At 46.7% G+C, this 25,558-nt stretch overlaps 1 protein-coding gene across 7 annotated transcripts; it reads right to left on the reverse strand.

Annotated features, from left to right (window-relative positions):
- SLC41A3 (solute carrier family 41 member 3) lies at nt 1-24,735 on the reverse strand. 7 transcript variants are annotated; one of them, XM_015641124.3, is made up of 11 exons: nt 24,666-24,735; nt 24,172-24,488; nt 13,796-13,903; nt 12,920-12,991; nt 11,975-12,119; nt 9,754-9,900; nt 6,997-7,141; nt 6,210-6,289; nt 4,333-4,467; nt 3,390-3,538; nt 1-908 (listed from the first exon to the last, which is right to left on the reverse strand). In XM_015641124.3, the coding sequence occupies exons 2-11, from the start codon at nt 24,460-24,462 to the stop codon at nt 723-725; spliced, it is 1,458 nt and encodes a 485-aa protein (XP_015496610.1). In that variant the 5' UTR covers nt 24,463-24,488; nt 24,666-24,735; the 3' UTR covers nt 1-722. The 7 variants fall into 7 exon arrangements, with proteins under 7 accessions (XP_015496610.1, XP_015496614.1, XP_015496613.1 ...); XM_015641128.3 differs by lacking the exon at nt 24,666-24,735 and adding an exon at nt 19,449-19,890 and having other exon boundaries at nt 24,172-24,188; XM_015641127.3 differs by lacking the exons at nt 24,172-24,488; nt 24,666-24,735 and adding exons at nt 19,449-19,890; nt 20,216-24,106.
- Between the last annotated feature and the right edge of the window lie 823 nt (nt 24,736-25,558).

Genomic DNA, 25,558 nt, shown 5'->3' on the forward strand with positions numbered 1-25,558 from the left:
TCCACAGCATTACATTTATTTTTTTACCCACTTTATTTATGTGTGTGTTTCTATAAACATTTTAACTACTGGACATTTCATAAACCGTAAAAACAAACCTTCCTGCCCTCAAAATGCCATCTAACCAGCTTTTTGGTCAGGCACCAGCAATGCTGTCAGGGCAGGTATGTAGTATCCCTAGATAACCTTCTGCTGGGCATGAGCCAGCAACTCACTGCCTCAGATCCTGAGCCTCTGAGCAATGGAGAGGAGACAAGTTTAAAGACGTGGTTGCTCTGCTACTCCAGGGATTCAGCAGGAGAAAAGTGGGGCAAATAAAGAATTTCCCTTGATGGAAAGTCAGAGTCCAATGGAGGGATGCAACATCCACTTGCAGGATCAGCCGCAGTGCCCTCGGCAGGCTTTGGAGCGGGCTCAGGGCTGTGTCAGTGCTGGGGGCTGAGACCACGGCCCAGGAGCTCCTTCCTTCCCAGCGGCCCAAACGCTCCTTGCTGCCTCCTTTGCCAGGTGCAGGTGTGAGCAGCAGGTGTTCTTAAAACCATCCTGCTCACTTGTGAGGGCTGGGGGTGCTGATTCCTCAGCGAGCCCGGCTTTAAGGCACGGTGGGGAGGGCAGGGGGTGTCGGGGTGGCAGGGGAGGCCCAGCCCAGCCGGGTGAGCCGGCGCTGATCCCAGCGGTGTCCGGGAGGAAAGCACCGTATCGCACGAGGGATGAGAGCAGCCTCAGTTCCCCAGGTTCATTTCTGTGCCGTGGATGAGCCAAACGAGGCGGAAACAGATGGCCAGGAACCCGGTGCCCAGGAGATCACCCAGGGCTGTGAGGTAGGGGATGGAGAAATTATCTGGGTCCAGAGCCTTCCTCCACATCAGGCGCACAATCAGGTCGGCCACGTAGAGCAGGATCCCCACCTGAGGGAGGCAAGACAGCCCTGCTGTGAGGCATGGAAAGGTAACACACAAACCTCAGCTCAAAGACAAAGGGATGGGGCCATGGCCAGGGTACCAGAGCTAACAGGGGGCACTGAGCAGCCACACCTTCCCCAGCAGAGCTGAGCTTCCCCAGTGGGATGGGATGGGATGGGATGGGATGGGATGGGATGGGATGGGATGGGATGGGATGGGATGGGATGGGATGGGATGGGATGGGAGTAGCTGCCTCCTACCCTTTGTCATCACATAACCCACGGTGCCAGAGTCCTCTGCTGCCAGCCACAAGTGTGGAGACCCTGCTTGAACTGCTCACCATCACTGCCTGCCCAAACCAGAGCCTGGCCACACCAAAAACATCTCCCAAAGGTACGGTTCCTATTCCCGTGCCTTGAATGGGAGAGCTCCCACTCACTCCACCAGATGGAAGGTGAATATACAGGCAACCCCAAAGGACAAGTTCATAGCCAGACTTTTTTCTCTTCATCCTTCTTTTTTTCCATTAGAAATTCAGATCATGTCTACTTTGTTTTTCCTAAAAGTCTCAGTGGACAACTTGAGTTTGAGGCAGTTTTTACATCAAAGATATCCCAAGCAGAACTGACATGTTTAAAAAAAAAAAAAAAAATAAGGAAAAAAAATCTTTGTTTCATCTTGACAGTTTAAAATTTTTTGTTGTGATTTCTTTTAATTCTTATTTCATTCCCAATTCTGATAAACAGATGGAAGAAAAAAATACTTTGGTTAAAGATTAAAGACTGTGTAGTTAATTGAATTAAGAAGGGAGAGAGTATTTGCACCCCACATCTGTGGTCCCTCCATGGGAGACCACAGTACATCAGTAACCAAAGCCTGAGGCAGCATTTCTAAAGGTGAAAACTGCAAGCTGGGTTGGGAGAAAGAGAGGAGGAGAGATGGGGGAAGCAAATTAAATAACAGAATGACAGAAACTAAAGCTGGATGGAAACGCAAAAGTTACATAGATAATTTGTCTTCCTCAATTCAGGATCAAATACATCCACATCTTTCCTGATGGAAAATTGGTTTGACTTGTGCTAAACAACCCTCAGAGATGGAGATGCCACACTCTAAGCAATCAGCCCCATGGCTTCTTTTTCTCCATTTTTGTTTTCCCAAGGCCTAACATAAACCTACCTTTTTCCATCTGAAAACCATGATTTCATGTTTCCTCTGCTAGTGACCACATAGCAAATGTTATTCTGTCCCTCCCTACAGAAATTTGGTAGTTTAAATGCTGTTAACCTTTTTTCTCAAGACTCTCTACGTAGGACTAGTTAACCCCAGTCCATTCAATCACTCCTCTGAGGTCATGTTTTCTGGGCCTCTGATCTTGGGCTTCCTCCAACTGACCCAAATTTTCCCCCCAACCCTCTTTCTTTCTGTCTTTATAAAGCATAATAGAGGGAATAATAGAGAAAAGGGCCAGGCTGAGTGTATTCTCCTCCACTGGCCTCCATGGGAATCTTCCAGGGGCAGTGGTGTTGCTGGGATGCTGCTCTTTATGCTGTCATTTATTCTTTGTATTTTCATGCTTGGCTTTGGTTGAGGAGTTACCTCAATGCATAAAGAGAAGAATAAATATTTTCCTTTACAACTGTGGCTGTGCTGCTGGGCTTAGGGTTGTGCAAAGGTCAAGAAAAACTGATTGTTTACACACACAAGGAATTCACCCTCAGACACAAGGCTGCTTGTAAGGCAAAGTGAGAGTCAGTCACCTCATCATGCAGATTAATGAATCACTGATTTAAAAGGGCAAGTGAAGTCAGAGCCTCTGAGTTCAGGCAACAGCCACATGCATTTCTGAGTGAGAAAAATAAACTTTACAGGGCAGGAAATACAGCAAAAGAGATCAAGCAGATGATCTGCCCATTGCCTACCAGGAGCTTTTACTTTTGAAGATGAACTGCACAGGGTCTGGGCTTTCCCTTTGTGTTTTAGCCACATGGCCCTGCCCAGAGGGATTCCCTAGGTCTTCACCACAATATGTGACAGTGGTTTCTAAAATGGGTGAGGAAACCTGCTGGCTGGAGTTCACTGCTCCTCACTTGCCCCTTGCTGGGGTGACTAGTGGCAGCCTGGAAATACTTGGAGCTTAGAGATTCAAGGAATGAACATTTTAAAACAAGGTGCTTCCTTGCTAAGAGTGTCTCTGCACACTTACTGCAGCTCAGTGGATGTTGAGAACTTTTCCTGCTCTCATGCCTGATCCCTCACTCACCCTAAAGCACAGCTGTGCTCATGTGGGAGACTAGAGCCTGGCAATTTGGGTGAAGTATTACTGGACCTACAGAATGTACATGATTCTTGGTAGAAGCACAGCTGAAACGAGAGCTGAAATGAGAGGCTGCTGCTGAATGGTTTACTGTGGCTCCTTTTTAAGCTGGAGAATACTGGTTTGATCTTATCTGATAGGTTCCTTTTGGATGAGAGTTTGGGGCTTACCTGCAGCAAAGCAGCAGCCAGATAGAACATCACAAAGGTGAAGGACAGGGACGTGTGGCCTCCCTGCAGCAGATGGATGGTGTAGAGGAACACGAGGTGCCCTGGGATAACCAGGAGGAACAGGACCCGGGCTGACTTGGAATTCACCCCTGCAGAGCACAGAGACAGAAACAGAGGTAACAGCAGCTGGAGAGGGGGAAGGGAGGACAGGACACTGCATATTTTAATGCATAAACCTGAGGCTGCCCCCTTCCACCAACCACATTGCTAATGCCTTCTCTAGATCACACAGACATGGGAAGCATCTGCAGGATGAATCCAGCAGCTTTGTCTAGCGTTGAAACTACATGTCAGAAGCTTTGTGCTCTGTGCCAACCCACTCTGACTCTTGCAGACACTCCTCTCAGCTGCTCTCTGCCTCCCACAACTCCTGCTCTGCAGCACTACAACACATTTTCCCAACTTATATTTTGATCTAGCACTAACTCTCAACCTAACAGGGAAAATCAAGAGGAGCTCTATAAAGACTAACAGACCCAAAATTGAGTTTTGCTGATGCTTAAGTATTTCCAGTGCTGAAGATGGAGGAATTGCTGATTTTCTGCAAGATTATGGTCTATTCACTGCTCTGTCCACAGGTGATGGCTCTAGGCTGGCCATTAAAATTACTTTCTGTTAGATCAAATCTAACATTCTATTTCAATTACTTTCTTTAGTGCTCCCTGAAGGCCACTTTCTTTGCATGTCAGTGAGCAAATATGCCATAAGCCTTTCTTTCATGCTGCCCACTGCAAAGATGCTTCCTCTCTGATCTGAGTATTCTCTGTGGAAGGGGAAAGTTCTGCCTTTGAAACCCACCTAGTCCTTCACCAACCAGGCTTGGGAAAGGAGCTATCTGTGATGACAGGCCCTGAGACATGGATAACAAGGGCTCAGGGTCTACCTGATGAGAAGAATGTAGTGCATGGGTTGGGCCAGTTCTGCCTCATCTTGTAGGGCAAAACTCCAGGCATGCTCCAGAAGTGCAGGAATGTAGAAATTCGGCTGGCTTGGATGGCAACCAGATTCCCCCCAACACCTGTGAGGACAAAACACAGAAAACCTGTAACCCACCTTCACCACAACAGGAAACATCAGTCTAAAATCTAGCCTAAGGTGAGCTGATCTGCATTCACTGAGAGCAGCAGTGAGAGAAAGAGAAGACCTGACCCCTGCACCCTAGTGGTGCTGCACTATTCACTCTGCAGGAACAGCTCCCAGAAATCAAGAAGGCTCCAGTAATTGTGTTCTTCTGACTTCTGACTGAAAACATTTTCCCTTTCTCCCCAGCACTGGATGTAAATGCCATGTGGCCTCTGAAGATGATGTAATTGCACCTGGTTTGACACAGTCTGTGAGCAGCACCTGAGGAAAGCAGTGCAGATGCTGCTCATGGCCACTTCTTGGATTTACTCACTCAGAGAACCATTATTGTTAAAAAGACAACAAAACATCACAGAGTGATTATATGTCTGTCTGAAGGTACCTAACACACTTGTTAAGTGAGAAAGCATCATGAGAATGAATTAGAACCCAAATATGTTAGCTAATTAAAGTAAATTAATTTCTTCCAGACTGATTAATTGAAGCAAACATTAAAAAGCAGCTACATTTTCCAGTAGAAAATAGAGGATAATGAGCTATGGAGCAAACTTCCACCACCCTAAGTATTTTCAGGGTGGAAATGCCACAGTAAAGATAACGGTGAGCCAGATGCTACAGGCTTCTCATACTTTCCCTTCCTTGGAAAAGAAATCATCATTAAATGTGAGACTTTCCAGATGGGAATCAAAGTGAAAATACCCAGGCTGTCGCACTGTAGCTCAAGATGGGACCAGTCTGAGCCATGCAGTGCCACACTTTGCACATGCAGGGTCAAGGGCTGCCTGTGCAAAGACCCAGAGCACCTCCTAACTCTGCCAGCAGCTCTGCCAAACGGGTCACCTGTCCCCACAGAGCCATGCCTGGGGCTGTCACTGCTCTGCTAAATGCCTGCTGACCTTCCCAAGCAGGTTCCTTGAGTAATCATGCTGGAAAGGGTTTGTCAGCAAGGTGGTTGTCTTTATGCAGACCCAGGAAGGTGGCAGCAGGGTGACACCCTCTGGCACTGCAACAGGACACCACGCTCTGAGGGTGGCATGAGGCCCGAGGAACCTGGGCTTGCCTTGGAATGGGCCTGTCCTAAATGAATGTTACATTAGCAGAAAAATAAGATAGTGGATCTTCAGAGATTACCAGGATCCTCTGCAGTTTGTGCTGATAGGTGTGTGTATAAAAGCACTGTGAATATAAAAATATATATATATATAGGTATATAGATATAGATATAGATATACACATAAAATATGTTGAAATATATATAAAAATTATATCCAATCCATACTTATCATCTTTTAGATACATACACATATATAATCTTATTATATTAATATTTATCAACAGTCTCTATAGGGGATGATTGCACAGCACAAATTACTGAGCGGAGGGAAGGAAAGAAGGGAAAATGGATTTATTGTGACATCCCAGTAGGTCTGATGTTATGAAAAGTGTCAACCTAGCTCTCAGAGATGCTGTTAACCTTTTTGTACAGCTCTGTCCTCACTGCTATTTTGCTCCAGAGACAGCTCAAAACATAACAGGAATGTGATGGGGACCAGGAGATTCACATCCACTCATGATGGGATTTGAACACTGTGTAGGGGCAATGGTGGATATCAGAATGTTTGGGAGGAAGGGGGGGTAAAAATAAAAGCATGCATAGAACCCCCATGCCCAACCTACCATTTATCACAGGTGTGAAAACTGCCATGCCTTCAAAGTTTGGATCAGTCACAGTTTTGTCCAGGATGAGCCCTCCAATGCTGTTAAGAAAAGGACAGGAAATCAGAGTGGATCAATCTTTTCCCAGGGAGATTCCTACACTGTGAAAATTGCACACTGACATGGGTTACTGCATCTTCTCCATTGCCAGGGCTGGGCTGTTCACCATGTACTCATTTTACAGCTCAGTTTTCACCAACAGAAAGCATTACAGTTGTTTTTAATGGTATAATGAGTTCAGGAGGGCTTCCTTGTTCACCCCCAAGCAAAACTGGTAGTAGTTAGGAAACCTTTATCATCCTCCCACAAAGTTTTGTTACACTTCTATACTGGCTTTAGCAGTTTTTTAAAATTCTCTTCCAGATCTCAGCTGGTTGTGAAAGATGTTGCACAAGAGGAATGAACTACCTGGCTCTACATTTACCAGTATTTTCTCTTTGCAGCTGAGTAAAAATGAGGCTGAAGCCTGACAATTTGTGATGATCATCATCTGTGCTTTCAGCTTCCTGGCTTTCACCCATGTGGTGCCTGGATGTGCAAGTGAGACTTGGAATGATTTGTTTTTTCCAGTCCTTTGGGGGGCTTCTCATCTGCTGCCTCACAGCCTGTTGGAGAGTGAGTGGCTGAGAAGCTCTGGGCAAATACCCTTCTGCTGTCCCTCCCAGGGTCACCTCTGACCCTGTGAGTGAGCCCAGGGTCTTTCTGCAGTGTGCAGACAGGGCAGGGCGGGGAGCAGTGCCTCGCTTACCTGCTGATGCTCATGGCAACAATAACCGGCTGCCACCCAGACTTCAGGACTTCGGCCAGGGAAGGACTTTGCTTGGCAATAGCAACCCAGAGAGGGATCATGACAATGAAGACAGCACAGATCAGAGGAGAAAGGTACTTCACATCTGGCAGTGTGAATAGGAAAAGAAATCTTGATTTAAATACCCGTAGCTTCACTGGTTGCCAAAATTGTATTGCACAAAGATGGGAAGAAAGGCAGCAGGACTCTTGCTTCAATTGAGTTATGTTAGAGGAAAAATCACATGAAGCATGATAGTCCCCACAAAACCACCTCACTCCACCACAGAAATCCATAATTAATCCCTGAAATTCACTGCTAGAGGATGCTGTTTGAAAATCAGCAGGATTCAAAGCAAGTTATATTTAAAGACGAAGAACTCTCCAATTCCATCTCCAACTAAGAAAGACAAAAAGTTACAAAATTTCTGGCTTCAGGGTACAAATAAAATAGTAGGGCAAGGGGGAAACTCCTGTGTGGAAGCTGTATCCCACTTAGGGCAGACACCTCTTACATTCACCTAAAAGAAGAGGTAAGAAGTACTTTAGGAGGCAAGCTAGCAGAATTGCTGAGCAGCTGGTCTGCTCTATAGGAACAAATGTTCTCTGGCACGTATAAGCCAGTTAAGATCTGGGGTTTCTTTTGTGCTAGCTTGAATGTGTTTCCATTAGGTGCTTTTTCCATTCAGCAGAGGCATAGCTTTGGAGTGATCTTTAGAAGCAAAGAAATTAAAAAATAAGTAGATGTGCAGCACTAAAAGAAAATAAACATGACTCAGAAGCATGAGAAACACCTTCGAGCAATGGGGCTGGTGCCAACCCTTTTGATACAAAAATGCTGCTTCAACAAAGCTCTCCATCTGGTCTCTGAGCTGGGGCCAGAGGCAGCAGGATGTAATGCCAACTTTGCAGGTATTCTGGGAGATGAAGCAGCTCAAAGTGTGCATTTTTAAAAACACCACTGCCAGGGCCTTGGGCTACCTGGATGCGACAGCACTGATGTGATGGCATCCTTTGTGAATGAAAGGCTCTTACACAAAGAGGTGCAACTCCTCACGAGTGGCTTCAGTGGGCACTGAAACGCAACTCCTGGGGACTTTAGAGTACTGTCAGTGCACTTTGCCACCTGGAGTCATCCAGGACGAGTGGGTTGTACAACAGACAGCTGCTGTACTGGGCCTCTTACCCACACCACATGACGTTTTGAGCAATTAATTCCTTCTTAGATAATGCAGACACAGAGCACTGGAGGTGATCAAACCTTATCAGAGCCCACAGAAAGACTCCTGGTAGGATGAATGGTCTTCAGGCTCTGCATTCCAGTTCTGCCACATTCTCTCACAGGCAGCCCATAAGCAAGCTGAAACCCTTTGGCCCACTTTGTATCTCCTTTATGCAGGACTGAGAAGGACCAGAGGCAATTTAAAAAAAAAAATTGAGAATCTTCTGTGGCAAGAGGATAGTCTGCAGAAGGAGAATGTGCTATATCATGTGGCACACAGTACTTCAAACATCACAGACTCTTCAGTATTTTTGAAGGATACATATACATTTTGAAAGGACCCAGAAGTTTTCCAAGTGTGACCTGTACCTTTTTACACACTGGGCAGGGAAATGGATTTGTTCAAGCACCATCAGCAGTGCCATCCTCCTACCTGCTTCACTTCATGCTCCCAACGACTTGGTGTCTGTGTGCTGACTATTTTCCCTCTCAAGAGGCTCTTTAAACTACTCTGTCAACCCCAGAAATGCTCTCTGGTCACAGCCACAGAGGTTATCCTGTTGTTCTGACCCTGTGCTCCCTGGGAGATATTATCTGAGGCACAGCAACTGAAAGACAGATTAGTTTTATGGATGCAGGTGTGATGGCATCATGGAAAAATCCTATTAAAAAAAAAAGCACCTCTGAAGCTCAGGGAGGAGTGGATGGAAGCGATTCATAGGCCTCTTCCTGCAGTGTGTGCTCCTTCATTCCCTCACTTGTGCTTGCACATGGAATGAGTTATGCAAACTGAGAACAGCTGCCTCGCTGCTTCTGCTCAGTCTGAAGCAACAGTTTGGGTTTCAAATGGTACGGAGTTTGCTGGATCTTTTCATTTTCCCCTTTCTGTTCTAGCTTAGGCTCACAGGAAGTAGCCTAACACTTTAAAAGCAACAGACATCACCCATGTTTTGAGCCTCTGAGGATCATCAGGTGCCCAAGTCTTTGGCAACCAGCAGCACAGCTAGCCCCAAACCACAACTCCTACTCAGAGTCCTGCAGGCACAAAACACTGCAGACTACTTCCCTCCAGCTGAATACCTCGTTCATCCATGACCCTTCATGTGAGAGGATACAAGAATATTTTACTAGTGCCAAAACCCTGAAATTGCCTTGTGAAGAAGGACCTGCTATTAGCCATGCACAGGCAGTAGTTTTGCTTGGCTAGTGACAGATTGAGGAACAGAGTCAGTGTCACATATGTCAGCCTTCTGTTGCAAAGCTGCACAATACATGTTGGTCATTTCTTTGACAAATCCCAGTTGTGTTTATTAGGTTCTGCCTTCCAGTTTGTTACTAAAAGAGAGTCTGGAAAAAGCCTCTTTGGTCATTTTTCTACCCCAGTGGCATGACAGCCTCCATTCTGAAACATACCAGAAATGCAGAGGCTGCCTGAATAATTTCACAAGGATTTGTGAGCTCCCTTGCTGAGCTGCAATTCCCTGCTGAACACTGTACCTATGTATTTGAAGAGTGTACTGCTGATTCCTGCAAGGAGGGAGAGGGTTATCAGATCTCCAAGGCTCGCTGCTATGGGTGTGGCGACATTGTCTGGATTGATCCCAACTTTCCTTGCTCCGATGATCACACCAATCATCACCAGACCTAGAGAAGACACAGAGCTGGCATTAGAGAAAGCCTTCTGCTGTGTTTTACCCCAGAGCTGCTGTTCTGGTTCCCAGAGGGACGTGGGGGTCTAAGAGAAGCGAGAAGCACATTACCCACAACAGCACCATGCAGCTGGAGACTGGACACCCCCAGAAATTTGTCCTCTTGTTTTCACCAACCTGAAGTGCATGACTCTGTCCTTATAAACTGCACCAAGGGCCCAGAGGCACACAAGCAAATTCCAGGGATCAAAGGAGATACCAGCAGGCAGCCCAAGTGTAGAAGCTCCCCTCCTGAGCAGCCTAATCTTTGCTGCCTTGAAGCAGGACCAGGCACGAAGCAGACTCATAGATAAGCACACAGAAGGCATGCAGCAGCCTCCTGGTGCCATCCCCTCCTCTGGATTCCACAGCACGAAGATATTTTCCATATTAGACTGAAATTTCTCAAAGTTTTAATCACTAAGGAGCAATGAGCTTCCTTACAGTAGCCTGCATGAGCCTTTCAGGCCAGCCATCAGACTGAGTCCTCATGTCCTAGAGTCTTTGGGGCTGCTTTAATTTGCACTGGGTGGATATTGGTGCAGTGAACAGCTCCAGACTCAAGGGGTGATGGTGGTGGCCCACATCTCTTCCCTTGTCCTCTGAGGTGCACCTGGAATATTGAGCTGCTTTCCAGCATTTTTGGGGAGAAGGGAACTTTTTCTTGCCCAGGTAAATTTAGGAGCACAACCCCCAAACCCTGATGACCATGTGGGAATCCCTCAGCTATCAGATCTCTCACAGGCCTGTGGAAGGAGCACCTGGAATAAGCCCTGCCTGGCCAGACTCCACTGCTAAGTAGCAAAGGCAGCCTTGAGACAAGACATAAGACATCCCTTCAAAGTCCTTCCGTGGCTGACAGGCTGCACCAAAGGAAGCCGGAGAAATAGTGATTCCCTCCAGCTCACAACCTCTCAGTGCCTGTCTACACAGCCCCTCCAAAGCTAAGCATGCACAGGAGCATCAGCTGTACCCCAAGAAATGCCACATGTGCATCTTCCCTTATACAACATCCCTTATACAAAAACACATCCTCACACAACATGACATTTCCACAGCAGCCCTCCCAGACACCCACCTTCCCCTTCCCACTGCACAGCTCATGCTGTCCCTCCCTGGCCATAAAACCAGCAGCTTCCCATCGTGCACACCCACACACAGCCTGCCTGTGACCGTGTCCAGGGAAAAAATAATGTCAGCAGCAAACCTGAGACAGTGCAGCAGCAAAGCCTCTCTGTAGCACACCATGCAGGGACATTGTAGGGAAGAGTAATGAAAGCTGAGCTGCTGTTTTTTAACAACTGCCTCATCCCACGTTTTCCATCAAAGGCATCTACAATCCCCCTTTAACTCCAGCTTTGCGATAAGCACTTGTTCTAACTCGCCCCTTTAATTCAGAAAACTCGCGGTATCCTTTGTGGCAGCCGCCTCTATTCAGGGTATCATGCTGCCCTCCTATGGCAGACCTGCAAACTGGGGATCTTCAGGCCACTCGGAACTACTGTCCAGCCCATCGTGCTCCCCTGGAAGGGGAAGAGACACGGGGAGAGGACTGTCTGGTTCCCAGCTCACAGCAGGAAAGCTACAGGGCTGACCACAGCCTTGCTCAGGTGTAGGGTGACCCAGGTACATCTCGAGCATGGTCTGGATTTGTCTGCTGACAGACCCTCTGCTCCCTGTGTGACATTATTTCACCCTCCCCTGGGAAAGGGCCAGTGTAGATGGCTCGTGTGACACCCAGGAGACACAGAGTGGGGGTGTTTGCACACCCACACGTAGCTTGGGGCATTTTTCATGTGCCAGCTGAAGGACGTTTTGATTGCTGCCTGCGGATGCTGAGGGCCCAGTGAACCACGGATCATGGGGGAAGAGAAGCAAAGGCAGGATGCAGAGAGGATGAAAGCAGCAGACACAGCTCCCTGCATCCCTCCTCCCTCTGCCAGACCAGAGAGATGACCCCCTGGTGGAAGGGACAGTTCACTCCCCACCTGAGTGCTGCATGTCTGATCTGAGGAACCAGAACCACTCACCAAGGGAAAGTGCAGCTATGAAGGCCGTGGTCACGCTGCTGGCACACAGCACAGCAGCCTGGCTCAGCTCCACAGAGCCCTTGGAGATGGCTCCCAGGATCACAGCAGCAACAGCAGCCAGAAGCCCCACCACAGTGGCCTGGACCTGGGGACCAAAGGACAGCTGGTGAGCACTCGTCCCATCTGCTCCCAGGCAGCCCTGGCTCCACACGACTGCAGCACTGCCACACAGCTTGGAGGGCAAAGCCTGGCACAGATGCTGATTGTTTGAGTATTTAAACAGCATCCCTGCAAGGCTCCACTAGATCAAGAAAGAAATCCAATGTCAAAGTTTGGAGAAAAACTCTGGGGGCCTGCAAAGGGCAGATAACACTTCAGCAAAGGACACTGAGTCCATTGGCATAGGAATGGTTGATACAAAAATGGGCTCCCCATCAGCACTGCACTCCTGGGGAGCTTGGAGCTGCAGAGGGAGATAAGGGAAAGCACACAGACACATGTTGCCAGCCCTGTGGTCTTGCCATGTGCAAACTCTAGGCTGGTTCCTGGATTTTAGCAAGCAGAAGGAACTACAAGAGGCAGTTTCTCCCATCTCTTCCCTCCTGCCCAAGGCTGATTCCCAAACACTGCCAGTAAATGACAAGCTCTATCCAGAGGCTGCTGTAGAACAGGGACTGTGCCATAGCTCCTGCTGCAAAAGTTGTTTTATTGGTTCTGTTTGTCCACAAAGACAATGAATGTTTAGATGTGTTTTACAGCTAGACTACAAGCTCTGGGGCCACACAGAGCTTTATTGGAGGTCAAGTCCTGGCTCTGCTTGGCTGTGTTGAGGATACCTGCCCCAAATCACCAGCTCTGCATTCAGCACTGCTGGAACAGATGCTGCTGATCTGCAGCATAGCAAGAGAAAAGGGAGTTTTTCATCTCCCAGCTGAAGTGACTCACCTGGATAAGGGCTAGATTGCAGGTGGCCATTTTCCATTGCTTCTGGGCATCATCCATCTGTCCAGTGTTAGCCTAGGAGTCAAGAGAGATACCCTGAAAAGCTGTTTCTGTGGTACAGGTGGCTGCTGAAGGCAGTTTCACCTGGTCCCTGGGGGTCAGAGAGAGGTAAATTCAGGTCACCATCTCCCAGCCTTCCCTGCACTTCCTTCTTGATACTTTTCTACCAGCCCAGTGTGCCAGGGGCATCAGAGGCTCACTCTGGAGGTGCAGAGGTGTTGCAGGGCACCCAGTTAAAGGTGGAGTGGGCATATCCACCATAGCCCACACACACAAGAAGCTGAACAAATTAAACCATTTTTCAGCCTTTGTTCCCCCTAAATTGCTCTGGTAAGCTACAATTTCTCCTGAGGCATAATAAAAAAAGGCCAAAGTAAACAAAATTGCATAGGGGAGATAGAAGAGATCAAATACAGAGCAGAAAAAGCTGCTGCAGGTTCCAAAAAGCCTCAGTCTGCTCCCCCCGAGGTAGGATTGCTGGGAAACCCTCAAGGATCAATAGGCACAGAAAAGCAATCCAGTACTGAAGCTGACAGCTGTGGAGCCCTGGCTTTGTCTCCTTCATGTGTCACAGGGCCCCAAATATCAGCAAGTGGCCACCCAGGGATTAATTCACCTTCAAAGTGCAGATGGAAATTCTCTGTTCCAGTTACAAAATGAGGGCATACACATTATTTTAATGCTCACACCCCACTAGTTTCTACTTAGCAGAAAAGGGCATCTCTCATACACGGTGTGATTATATAAATGAAGAATCTCCTGATGTTTCCTGCTAATCACCCCCCTCCCAACACCCCCCACCAGCCTGTTAACACTCACAGCAGTGGAGAGCCTGGATGCCAGTGTCATCTCCAGATTACCCTTCAGGCCAACCAAGGCAGGAACCAGGATAAACACTTCTGTAATTGTCCGAAACACATCCCAGTGCTGGAAGAAAACAAAGGCAAAGACCTCAGCTTGTGACGCTGACCAGTCCAATGCTGTTGCACCCCAGGGCAGCAGGTTTTTGTCTCACCACCTCCAGGCATCCTGTGCACACAGGGGCAGATGCTGCCCTGATGCATTTTATGGTTTGCATTTTGGGAGTGAAGGAAGGAATTTTCAGCTTGCAGTATTCTTTCTCATCTCATGCACAACAGAGCACTACCCTAATGGGGAAGGATCTTTCTAGGGGCAACAGAAGATTTTAGAAACCCACAAATTAAACTCTGCCTTTAGCACCAGCCAAGACAAACGTTAAAAGTAATTAAGGTTCACAAGCTAAATGAAATAGAGCACGTTCTCCATCCTTTGCACTGACACTGGATACAGGAGACTCTATTGCTAACCAAACTCATAACAAGAAGTTGTGTCTGTCTTTTCCTACCAAACTTCTAGTCAAGCATCTAAGACTGGTGGTGGGAGGGAATGGGAATTTTGCATCTCTTCTGCACAAGCAGCTTCTAAATCTTCCTGTTACCAAATACATTCTCATTACAGCTGGAAAAAGGTTTTGAATTAAGATATCTCATAAGCCAAACTGCCAGGCCAATGTCTTGGCTGTTGTTGCTCCTCAGAAGCTGAATTGTACAAACCTGTTGAATCAGCTGCAATACCAGAGACAATCTGGAAATGTAAGAAACTTTGTTGACTGACATTCCTTCTCTAATTTTGCACTATACAGTGCCTTGGAATAGAATTCAGTCCTCCTCTGTGCATTCAATGGTGTTGGCAAAGTCCTGCTGTAGCCAGAGAGGTTTAAATCAGGATGAAATCACAGAATGGGGCCACTCAGCATGAAGGAAAAGTAATGAGCCCAACATCTAAGAACAGAATACAAGGAAAAAAGGGTGGCTGCAATGAGTCAGATCAAAGGTCCATCTAACCCATCCCTAGGTCTGCCAATAATCCAGTCTGGGTGTATAAATCAAGAATCTACAAAAATGACAAGTAAATGGGATAATTCCCCTGTGTGTTTTCCAGACTATAACTGTCTACCACAGGGTACTGAACTGGTGGGGGTTTTCTGCACACTTACCAGTGTTGAAAGGCTTTCCCTTTCAGATCTTCATCCAAACATCCCCCTCCAACCCATGTGCCATCCTGTGGCAAAAGTTTCCATGGTTTAGCTGCACATCACATGAAGAATCAATTTGTTCACTATTTCCAACTTGTCACTGGCTATTACCCATGGTGGTCCTGAATTCTGGCACTAGAGGACAAAACAACAGCACATCCCTACCCACCTTTTTCACATCCACTGGGATTCTATAAACCTGAATATCCAGGCAGTTGGACAGACTCAACAAATGGTGACACATTCAGCTGCCAGCCTGTTAGGAAATATCTACAGGCTGTAACAGCTTGGTGTTTTTCTCTGGCTGTGCCATGGGAAGCTGTGGGAAGCTGTGGGAAGTTGGTGGTGTCTGTCTGCTGGGAAGACCTCACAGCTTCCTTCTCAGACAAGAAAATTGAAATTGGGGCTGAGCCAGTCCTGAGCTTATGGTGCAAGGCACCTCAGAAGTGCAGATCACAGGCGCAATGTTATTATCAGTATAAAAAAGGCACTTTTCCTGGCAGTGGTGACCTGGAAATAGGCACATTTCAAAATGTTTCAAGGTATGTTACTGTTGAATAAACAACCAACAACACAAAAATTGTTCCCTTACTTGACACACTGCAGTTTTGCTTAAATTTGTTAACATAAAACTTAAATACCTGAGAAAAACTAGGGGTAGATATGTCTTTTAAAGATTCATATCCCCCTCTCTCCTCTCTCTTTAATTAAGAATAAAGATCCAAACACATCTCTGAAACCTTCAAAAGAAAGAGGAGAAAAAACAGACTTCATAGTCACAATGTAAAAATCCTCAATCACTTAAAGCACAGAGGCATGCAGAAATTCATACTTAAGACCGTGCATATTTTGCACATAAAAAGACATAAATAGAAAGCAACAGAAAAACTCAACTGTTTGTATTTTCTGTGCATGTCACCTTTGGGAAATATGACTTTGGTATATCTAGGTAAGCTCCAACCCTTGTGAAATAGTAGATTTTGCCCATCTCAAGCCATCAGAATAGAAGTTTCAGCATCTGAGGTATGATTTTTTGGGACACTGCCTTACATATAATTACACCTGAAAGCTCTGAACAATTAATAATCACACAACTGTACTAATAAAAAAAAGCTGACTTAATTGCCTCAATTTGAGTCTCATTAGTGACTCACCGAGAGCCTGAGGACAGATTCACAATGATTTCTACCTCAACAGCCAGGACTCCATTGTGCTAGTGACTGGGAAATACAGAATAAACAGATGATGCCTGTGCCATCACCTTGCAGGACTGTCAGCTGGAGGAGTGGCTGAGTGGGGCAGTTTGGAGCCATGCAGGAAAGCAACTACCCAAATGAAGACACCTGGAGAAAGCCTAGGAAATGTTTCTGTCCTTTGAGACGGAAACTGGCCTAGAAAGAACAAAAATATTCCATGCAGCATTGCAAACCCACACAGGGGGACACAGAGCCAGAAAGAGACTCTTTCCCACTTCACATTTTCCTAATGGAGTTCCAGCCCTATTACTCAGCTCTGAAGGAGCTTGGTGAGCCCCATGTTCTGCCCACAGCAGCTCGATCTGCTCGTGGGGTCCCTCAGAGGAGGAGAGGTTATCGTGGGTGCACTGAGCCAGCCCCCCAGCCTCAGTGCAGCCCTGCTGGAGCTCCTCACACTGTCCTCACAGACCCAACCACGTCCTGTCACCTCCCCACGACATCCAGCTCCCATGGCAGCACCTCAGAAGCCTCAGAGGTTTTCCATTGCTCTGAACAAGTCAACAGAAAGATCAAAATATCCTGGAGTACAAAATGCAAGCCAATTCAAAATCCTTTTCAAAGTAATCATCTCATGGGCTTTTGTCAACAAAGGAAACAGATACCTTATATCTGTGACTTTTATTTGGACTGTGTCCCACTCCAGTGGCATGGAAAGGGAAAATGAAAGGGAAGCTTTCCTCTAGAATTCTCTGGTTTGAAATCTGATCATCCAGCTTCAATATGATTCTTCACCTTACTGAAAAAAAGTGGGGCAAACACTGGCAGGGCCCTGCAAGGTCTCCAGCGATGCCAGTCAGCCCAGAATCCAGATGGACCAGTGGGCCAAGGATCACTGGAGCAGAGGCAGAAATGTCCAGAAGGAAAAATCCTGTGTCATGCTATTAGCCCTGCAGAGAGTCTGCATCACCTGCACACACACAGGAAGAGACAATGGCAAACATCTGCTTCTTTGGGCATCCTTTTCCTGCAGCATGGGAGACCCAGGTCTGAGCCTTAGAGTCTGGGCTAGATTAATCTCTTCTGCTGATTTTTTCTTTTAAACAATAATATGTAGAGTTCTTGGTTTCATCCCAGAGCAGATCAGAAACTGATAAAATCCTGAGAAGTTTGATAGGATATGAATGAGTAATTTACACTTTGTTCTCTTTACAGCAATGTGAGCCCTGCAAAAGACAGCATCAGCTGGACTCACAACACAAAATCAAGTTATTTCAAGATATTTTGTATGTCATAAAAGAAGGGCAGCAGGATTAAACTCAGTATTATCTATGCTCTAGATACCGTCCTTAAGCTTGTCCATATATCTCCCTGTCCAAGGCAGACACAGAGTTTCCTAAGAATGTTTTGCAGTCACTACAAATAGGGGAAAACATTCCTTAGCCAGAAGAAGCACTAGAAAATGGGCAAATCACAGACTCCTGGACTTGAAGAACCTGTAGTTTTAGTATGTGAGCCCTCATGACTGGCAATATGAGTCTTATGGTACCTGGCCTCAAGCAAACAAACTTAGTGTTAGGTTTTTGTTGGACAGGACTGTGAGTTTCTAGCTCTCACACTTGCAGGAAGTTGCAAATAAACAGCTCAAAGATAAAGAAGCACAGAAGAATATCCTAAACCTTTATAGGCTAAGATCTCTGCATTTTCCCAGCTACTGGTTTTGTTTTCAGCTATGGGGTTGTTGGTACCATGGCAGCTCACCACACTAACATCTCTCCTGTGCCAGTTGTGACTCCCAATGCGTAGCTAAAAACTGGGCTCCCTCCTCTGGGAGCTGAACCCATGGACTGACGGTTTCTATTTCAACATAGTTCACCAAAATATAAACTTCCTGTGGTTGTGGTTTACACCTGACCCCACTTCTAGGAGTCAAGTGAGCAAATACACAAACTGGGTTGCACAGTGTTATTTAAAGGACAGGTGCAATGCAGGCATACATGGCTTGTGTTTCCCATCAGTTTGGATACAGTTACATTTTTGAACACAGCTCAGTTCTTAGCAAGTGAATTGATTTCTTCTAGACAAAGACCTATTCACTCCCAGGTACAGAGTGGGTATGTGCTACGTCTCTCTCCTTCTTTGAGACAAATGCTAACTATTAACTTTACATCTTGGGTAGTTTGAGAACTCCTGTAATGCTGCAGGACAGGTCTGTGCATAAGCACGGCACAAGGTGGAGATGACAAACACAGCACAGCAACAGCCTGTGCCACTCCAGTTAACCCTTCTTGATATTCCTTGTGTTGCCTTTAGTTTGACTTCTCTGCCTTCTTTGTTTCTTCCAGAGCAAGGAAAAAAACAAGCAAGGTATTGTCTTTCCAAACATTCAAGTGTCCATATTTAGCCCCTCCTGTGGTATTAATGCCAGAGAATCCAAAGTACTCCAGTGAGCTCAGAGTGCAGGATATATCCTTGGGAAACTCTGCCAGCCTTTTGATCTGCAAATCCACCAGCACGAGATGCCCAATCTAGATCAAATTTTTCATTTCTATTTGTGCCACTGGTACAAAGGAAAGACAGATGGATGGGATAGATCCTGGTTGTGGGCACAATGGTGTAAACACAGCAGCACTCCCTGGCAGTCAGTGGAACTTATTCTAAATTTATACCCACCTCAGAAACTGCCCAAGAAGCACTCAGTTTGTAGGCAATGCTAATCATTTTATGGTGGCATGCCTCTCATCACAGTATCTAAATGCATTCTAGACCAAAGATTACATTACATTGTTTGCGAAGAACTGAAGGCATGAACCTGCCTCTTAGTAAAACATGTAGTTAATACCAACCCTGACCTAGATCTCCTTATCAGCAATTTTTGAAGAAACGATATCATGCAGCAGGAGAATATGCTGCAGCCTGATCCAGCTGCTTCACAGGAATCTTCACCAAAGTGTTTAGCTCGACAGAGAAAAGGGAGCACCCAGTCTAGCTCACCCAGAGCAGTGTTAGGCAACCACCTGAAAACCAGTATCCCACATTACAAGGAGCCCAGCTACTGATCTAAAGGAGATGGATAGTGTCCCTCCAGCACAGAAAAAGCCTACAGCCACACTGCTGACTGGCTGCTAGGACCACACTCATTAGAAACAAACAAGCACAAATACTCAAGGTCAGAGCCTTAGCCCACCCTCTCACTACAAGTTGCCTAAGCACAGGTACCTACTTGAACAACATCCATCAAGAGGCCAGCAGCTACCATTCCCAAGCCAGCCAGAAGGAACGGCACAAAAATCTGGGAGGCAATGGAGAATGAAGTCTCTGGGAGAAATCCACTGGCTGACCTGGTCAACTTGCAGGTGAAACCTCTCAGCTTCTTGCCGTGGAAGCACAGTTCCAGCTGTAACTGAGTGACCACCATGGTCACACACTGTTACCCCATGCTCAGCAGGAAGTGAAGGAAGATCAGGACATCACACAGATCCTCCTTGTAGCTCTCTCCAAAGTCAGAAGGAATGTTTTTCCTCAAACTACAGCAACGATGCCAAATTCCTTTAGTTTCTTCTCCTCCTAGGAGCACGTCCAGACGATCGCAGCAAGGGTATCCTCCAAAATTGGTTCAGCTGGGTTGAGCCCAGGTGGCAGCAAACTCGATGGACACAATTTCTCTGATTTAGATCCAGGGGGGAATTAAAAAAGAGAAGAGAAGATTGTAGAGATGCCTGTGGAGGAATAGAAATGAGCCCACACCCCATTCAGCTCCCACCACTTTGGTAAAAACCAGTAAGACCTGCTCAGGCTACAGCACTGAAAGAGTGACAGGTCATACAAGAATCCCTCAGCGTGCTCAAACACACTGGTGTCCTTTCTCCTCGGGTTACATTTCTCGTCAGAGCGCGGCGTGTGTTTGATACGATGGTTTAATGTGTAAGCCTGCTGCAAACCAGCCCAGCTCCCTCGCTCCCACCACAAGCACTGCTGAACTCTCCTCACCGTCCCGAGGCCCGGGAGGTGGGGAGTTACCAACCACGATCCATTCTGCACTTCTCCAAGGTGAAGAAAGGTCAAGGAAAACACGAGCCCGCGTTTCTCTCAGCTGACGGGATCACGCAGGTCTCATCCCCAGGCAGGTGACACAGCTGAGACAGCTGGTGACACAAGATCTGCCCTTCCAGACCCCAGCCCCTCGTGTCCGCTCCGTGGGCTCTGCGGGGCAGAACAATCGGGCTATGCCAGCTGAACCTCTGAATGACTGGCTCCCAGGGGAAAAAAAAGTTCAGAGAACCAGCCAATAAGCTTCAAAAGTGAACACCCTTATCTGCTGTCATCACTTCAACTTTCTGCTAGTTTGCAAAGGCCAAGATAAGAGTCCTAGCTGGAGCTTATTTAAGGTAGCTCCATAATCTCTCTGCACCACAGGCAAGGGAGAGAAAGGGCACGCTGTGAGCTGCTCACCCTTCCTGTTCCAAAGTGAAACATGCTGCACGCTCCTGGGAAGGTACTGTCTTTGAGAGAGGGGGTCTCACCCCAGAGGCTCCATGGTTGAGCAGCTTATACAAGGTCAAAAAACAGAGCTGCACCATGGCTACATACAGCCAAAAAATTGCATCATGCTTTGTAAAGGCTTCAGCTCAAATTCAAGCATGTAGGGAAAAGAGCCATGGTATTATGTTTGAGGTTCTTTCTAATAAGTAATTTGGGTAAACAAATTGAATCAGAGGGTGCAAAAGCTTTTAAAACCACCATTTAGGATGGATCAACCCCTTCCCTCACATTCTCTGCAGAGAGAAAAAGGCTAATATAAAGTTCAGGCTTGTGGACTCTGTCCTTGTGACAGGGTCCCCAGCACTGCGGGGGAGTTGGAGAGAACACGACATGCTTGCAGCTAAATTGGGAACTGAGGAAGCTCTCGGCCATTTAGACAGGGTTTCTTTGGTCTGAATTCACACAAACTGAGGTGACAGAGCAGATCTCCCTGGAAGCAAGGCAGAGTGGGAAACAAATGCGAGCTACAGAGGCTCTGTCCTTCGCTGCTTTGTAGGCTGGTATTTTGGTACAGCCCCTAAAACCTTCTCCACTCCCAGCTGCCTTGGTGTGTACATGTGTCTCCACCACCTAACAGCGGTCCTGTTAGCTGAAAGCTAACACGAGAGTACATTTCAGCTAACCTAAATGTAAAAATAGTCCCACAATATCTGGAAGAGTCAAGTTAATAAAAATCCTGTAGTAACCACACAACCCAACCTCTTTATACCAGCTGGGAAGAGAGAAATGACAGCGTGAAGGCCCAGTTCTGGTTAGTCATTCACAGAGGCTTCAAGGAAAGAAAATATATTTTCTGGACAAAATTTCTGGACAAAAACATATGTTTTCAAGTTCTAATAATGTGCCTACCTAGTCCCACATGCCATTGTATCAGCCAACTGGATTGATGACAGGCAGAAATGTTAATGTAAAGGAAATATCAATAAGCCTAAATGACTCAAATGACATTAAAAAACACAGCAGCAACACATCCTGTACTAAAGCGTCAGCCTGACAGGGTTTATGAGTTTATCACGCTCCATCTGTCTCCTTCTAAGCAAGCACCATAAAAAGCCCTCGAGCGATAAATCAGTATGCAGAGAGGTAATTGGTTCAGGTGACCCATGTGTGTACACTGGGTCATTTTATTATGCATTTAAGGAGCCTCTGATGAAGAGCCATACCATATTTATCAGCAGAGAGATGCATCACATTTTCCTGGCAAAGAAATATACCTTATTTGTCCAGAAAAGATACATCAGGTTTGAGAAGAAAGAGAGCATTGCTCAACAGCGGAAAAAAGATTGTAACTAGCTAGTGAAAAAACTAAAAAAAATAACCCCAACAGCTCATGGCTGTACCACTCCAGATGGCAAAACCTGCAGAGCTGCACTGCTGCCCTTCTCCACACACAGATACACCTTATCCTCATGTTGCCAGCTACTCAACAAGTAGCCCTGTCCTGGAGGAGTCAAAGCAGAAACAGCCTTTGGTGAGTCCTGACCCTGATCTAGATCCTCCATCCACTGGCACAGTACAAGAAAGAGAACAGAAAGATGGCAAGCGTCTGAGAGCAGTTTTCATACATACCTTGTCATTCCTGCAAAGAAGAGACAGAAATACCCATGAATGTTCCCACAGTGGGGCAGTGTTAGCAGCAGGCAGCACTGTTCCAACACCAAGGGCTCACTGGAGAACGATGCTTCTCAGGGACTGCACATCCCAGTGGCTCGAGCACTACCACTCCTGACTCTGTGAGCTCCCTGCTCCATCAAGCAGTGTATTTTTGTTTCTAACCTTGCTCTTCTCCTCCCCACTTTAGGAAAGGACAGAGAACTTTTGTGGAAAGCAGGCAGATGGAAAGTGCCTGGGGCCCAGGGACTCTCAGGGATCCAGTGCTGTCCCACAGAAACAACAGCAGCAGCCAGGCAAAGGCCAGGGCTGGCTCAGGAAGGAAGGGCAGCAGCAAGTCCTTGATGAGATGTGCTCAAGCAGTCCATGGTCATGCACAAACAGCCACTGTGCCAATTGCCAAAAGCCATGTTTCCTATGAGATATTGCATGGGTTGCACGGGTTGATTTCCCATACTTTAAACACTAATATGATGGCTTTTAGTGAGCTCTTTATTTGCAAAAACAGAAAACAGACATATGCAGTTTCAGAGGAGAACGAGGTTTGGCTCACATTCTGTTCATATTAGTAGCTCAGTTCCTCCTAGGAAAAAAAAACTCCCAGGGAAGAAACATTGAAGGAAAAGTCTTCCTCCAACATTATAAACCCATCTGCAATCCATTTCACACTTTAATAACTCACAGTAGGAAGAAACATACATTTAATGTCACAGATCCATAGGAACAGGGAGCTCTAAAAAGTCTAAAAAATAAAAATGGTGTTCTTATTTGCTCAGTGTTCAAGACTCTTGGGAATAATGTCTAGGGAGACAAAAAGTATTTGACACTGGGTTCTGGATTTGCCTGGTGTTCTGTGATCTGACTAGACATTCTGCTGTGTATCAAGTACATGCTAAGGTCAGTTAAGGATACTGTGTCACTCCTAAGCCTTTATAGCTCTTCTAGCTCAGGGAGCTCAGCCCTGGGTTAATGACAAAGGAACACAGCTCCACATTTGTGAAAGTTGTCAATGTAAGCATAGTAGTTTCCATGTCACTGTATCAGATAGGGCAGGGTAGTTTGACCTCACAGATAGTTAGTCAAATAACAAGGTTAACAAAAAGCCACGCTGTTAGAGTAACCCGAAGTGCAAAGGCATGGCAAACTATAATCTGGAAATTAACTGCAGCTTTAAGCTGTCTAAAATTAGGTGATGGTCATTGCCTTAAAGGTCTGTATTGCTGTACCATAGGAAAAAAGGTCGCATCCTGACCACCAAAGAGTCAGAAATGGGACTTAAAGAATTCAAGTCATCTGCTGTGAGGCCTTAGAAAAGGATGTGGTGCACAGGCAGGGCTGTGCTGTTGTATGAAGTGTAAAGGGTGTTGGGCTGGCTGATGCCTTGTGCAAGGAAGCAGCGGGTGCAGGACTGTCCAGAGTGACATCCATGAGAGATGTCACCAACCTATCTCCTGCAGGAAAGCACTGGGCCACCCCAGCCATGAGGCTGCACTCACCCCCCCTCTTCCCAGGACCTAGGGGAGATCTCTGCATAGAACTGCACATTCCTAATCATCCTTCATGTACTCTTTAGTACCGTGTTTTTTTTTATCCAGAGGAAAGGAGACAGAAAAGCACCACACATCTCTTGAGAGCTGCACAGTACATAATAGCTGACTTTGAGGGACATGCTGGCATAGGAAACTGTTGCAAATTCGCCCTTACTATGGCAATCCCAGAGCAAATCCCCTGCCTGGAAGAAAAGTCCCCACTTATCCCATATCAGGTATGTCAGATGAGTTTCCTTCCCTTACCTGAACATAATCCAAAACCATGCCTGCCAAGACCATGCCAAGCCCAGCTAGGAGGTATGGCAGGAGCACTTGCAGGCAAATTGAGATTGCTGACTCTTCCTGTGACTTTGCCATGGCCGCTTTCTCCTCAGCCAACAGCTTCTGCTGTGCATGCAGAGAGACATCCTCTGCCTCCTGGCTGCCAAGCCGGCTCTCTCTGTGTTTACCCTTGCTCTTTCCTCTGTGCCTGGATCGCTCTCCGTTCCTAGACCTGCCCTCTTTTCTCCTCTGCCGAACTTCCTCACCTTTCATGGTGGCTTTCTTGAATCACACTTTTTCTGAAAAAAAAAAAGGAAAAAAAAAAAGTCAGAAACAATGAGATAACAAAAATAAGTATCAGGTAGGTGAGAGACAGGAAATTCTTTGGCATTGTGTACACTCCATTAACCTGAAGGCAAACTACCACTTACTCCCCAAAGATACTCTGCTGGTCCAAGTATTATTACTTAGTTTACCTTCAAGTTTGTATAGTGTCAAACCAATCTCCCTTTCCGTAGTTGCATCTCTTGCTAGGCCTGTGTTCACGCTGCAGTGATTGCTGTACATCCTGGCTCTTCCCCTGAGAACGCCTAGAAGAATGCAGAAGATGCTGCACATGGCCTGAACTCTTGACCCACCACCTCTCACAATGGGAGACACAAGAACTTCCGAGCCCAGTAGAATCTAACCTTTTTCAGGACCTGACCCCTAGCCAAGAAATGGGAACAGCTGACTTCCTCATATCCTAGCATCCCACAGTCCAGCAAAGGACTAGCATCCAGGTGTGTACTAAGCTTGCTACCTACCATAGCTGTCCACCACTCCTCAATAACAAGACAATTATTTGATCTTTGTGCTAATCTGGATACTTTTTTGTGCCTTAGTTGACACACATGCACTACATGACTCATCTATCTACAGGGAAGTTGCCATGACCCTACAGCATCTTACAAGAAAAAATAAACACGCAAAATTCTAACCAGTAGCCCCTTTGCTGCCATCAGATCTGATTTTTTGATGGAGCTGTCACTCATACTGCCTGTCCCGCTGCTGGCCCAGGCAGTGCCCCAAGTCTTTCACCCATCGCCTCCTGCCAGCCCTCACCTGGATTAACCCCTGCCAGATGTTCTCTGTCCCTCTCATTTTCAGGATGGACCCCTAACACCCCGGGGCCCTGCGCTATCCCAGGAAGGACCAGCCCTCTTCTTGCCCCAGCATCTGGGGAGCGGAGGAAACAGCTGGGAGGCCCCGATCACGGCAGCGGAGGGGAGGGAGGGAGGATGGGCAAGACAAAGTCCCTCTCTGCGGGAGGAGGAACCGCGGCCCCGTCCCCGCGCGGCTCTTACCGGCTCGGTGCGCTGCCCGTGCC

The sequence above is a fragment of the Parus major genome, chromosome 12 (genome assembly GCF_001522545.3).
Source record: "Parus major isolate Abel chromosome 12, Parus_major1.1, whole genome shotgun sequence".
NCBI lineage: Eukaryota > Metazoa > Chordata > Aves > Passeriformes > Paridae > Parus > Parus major.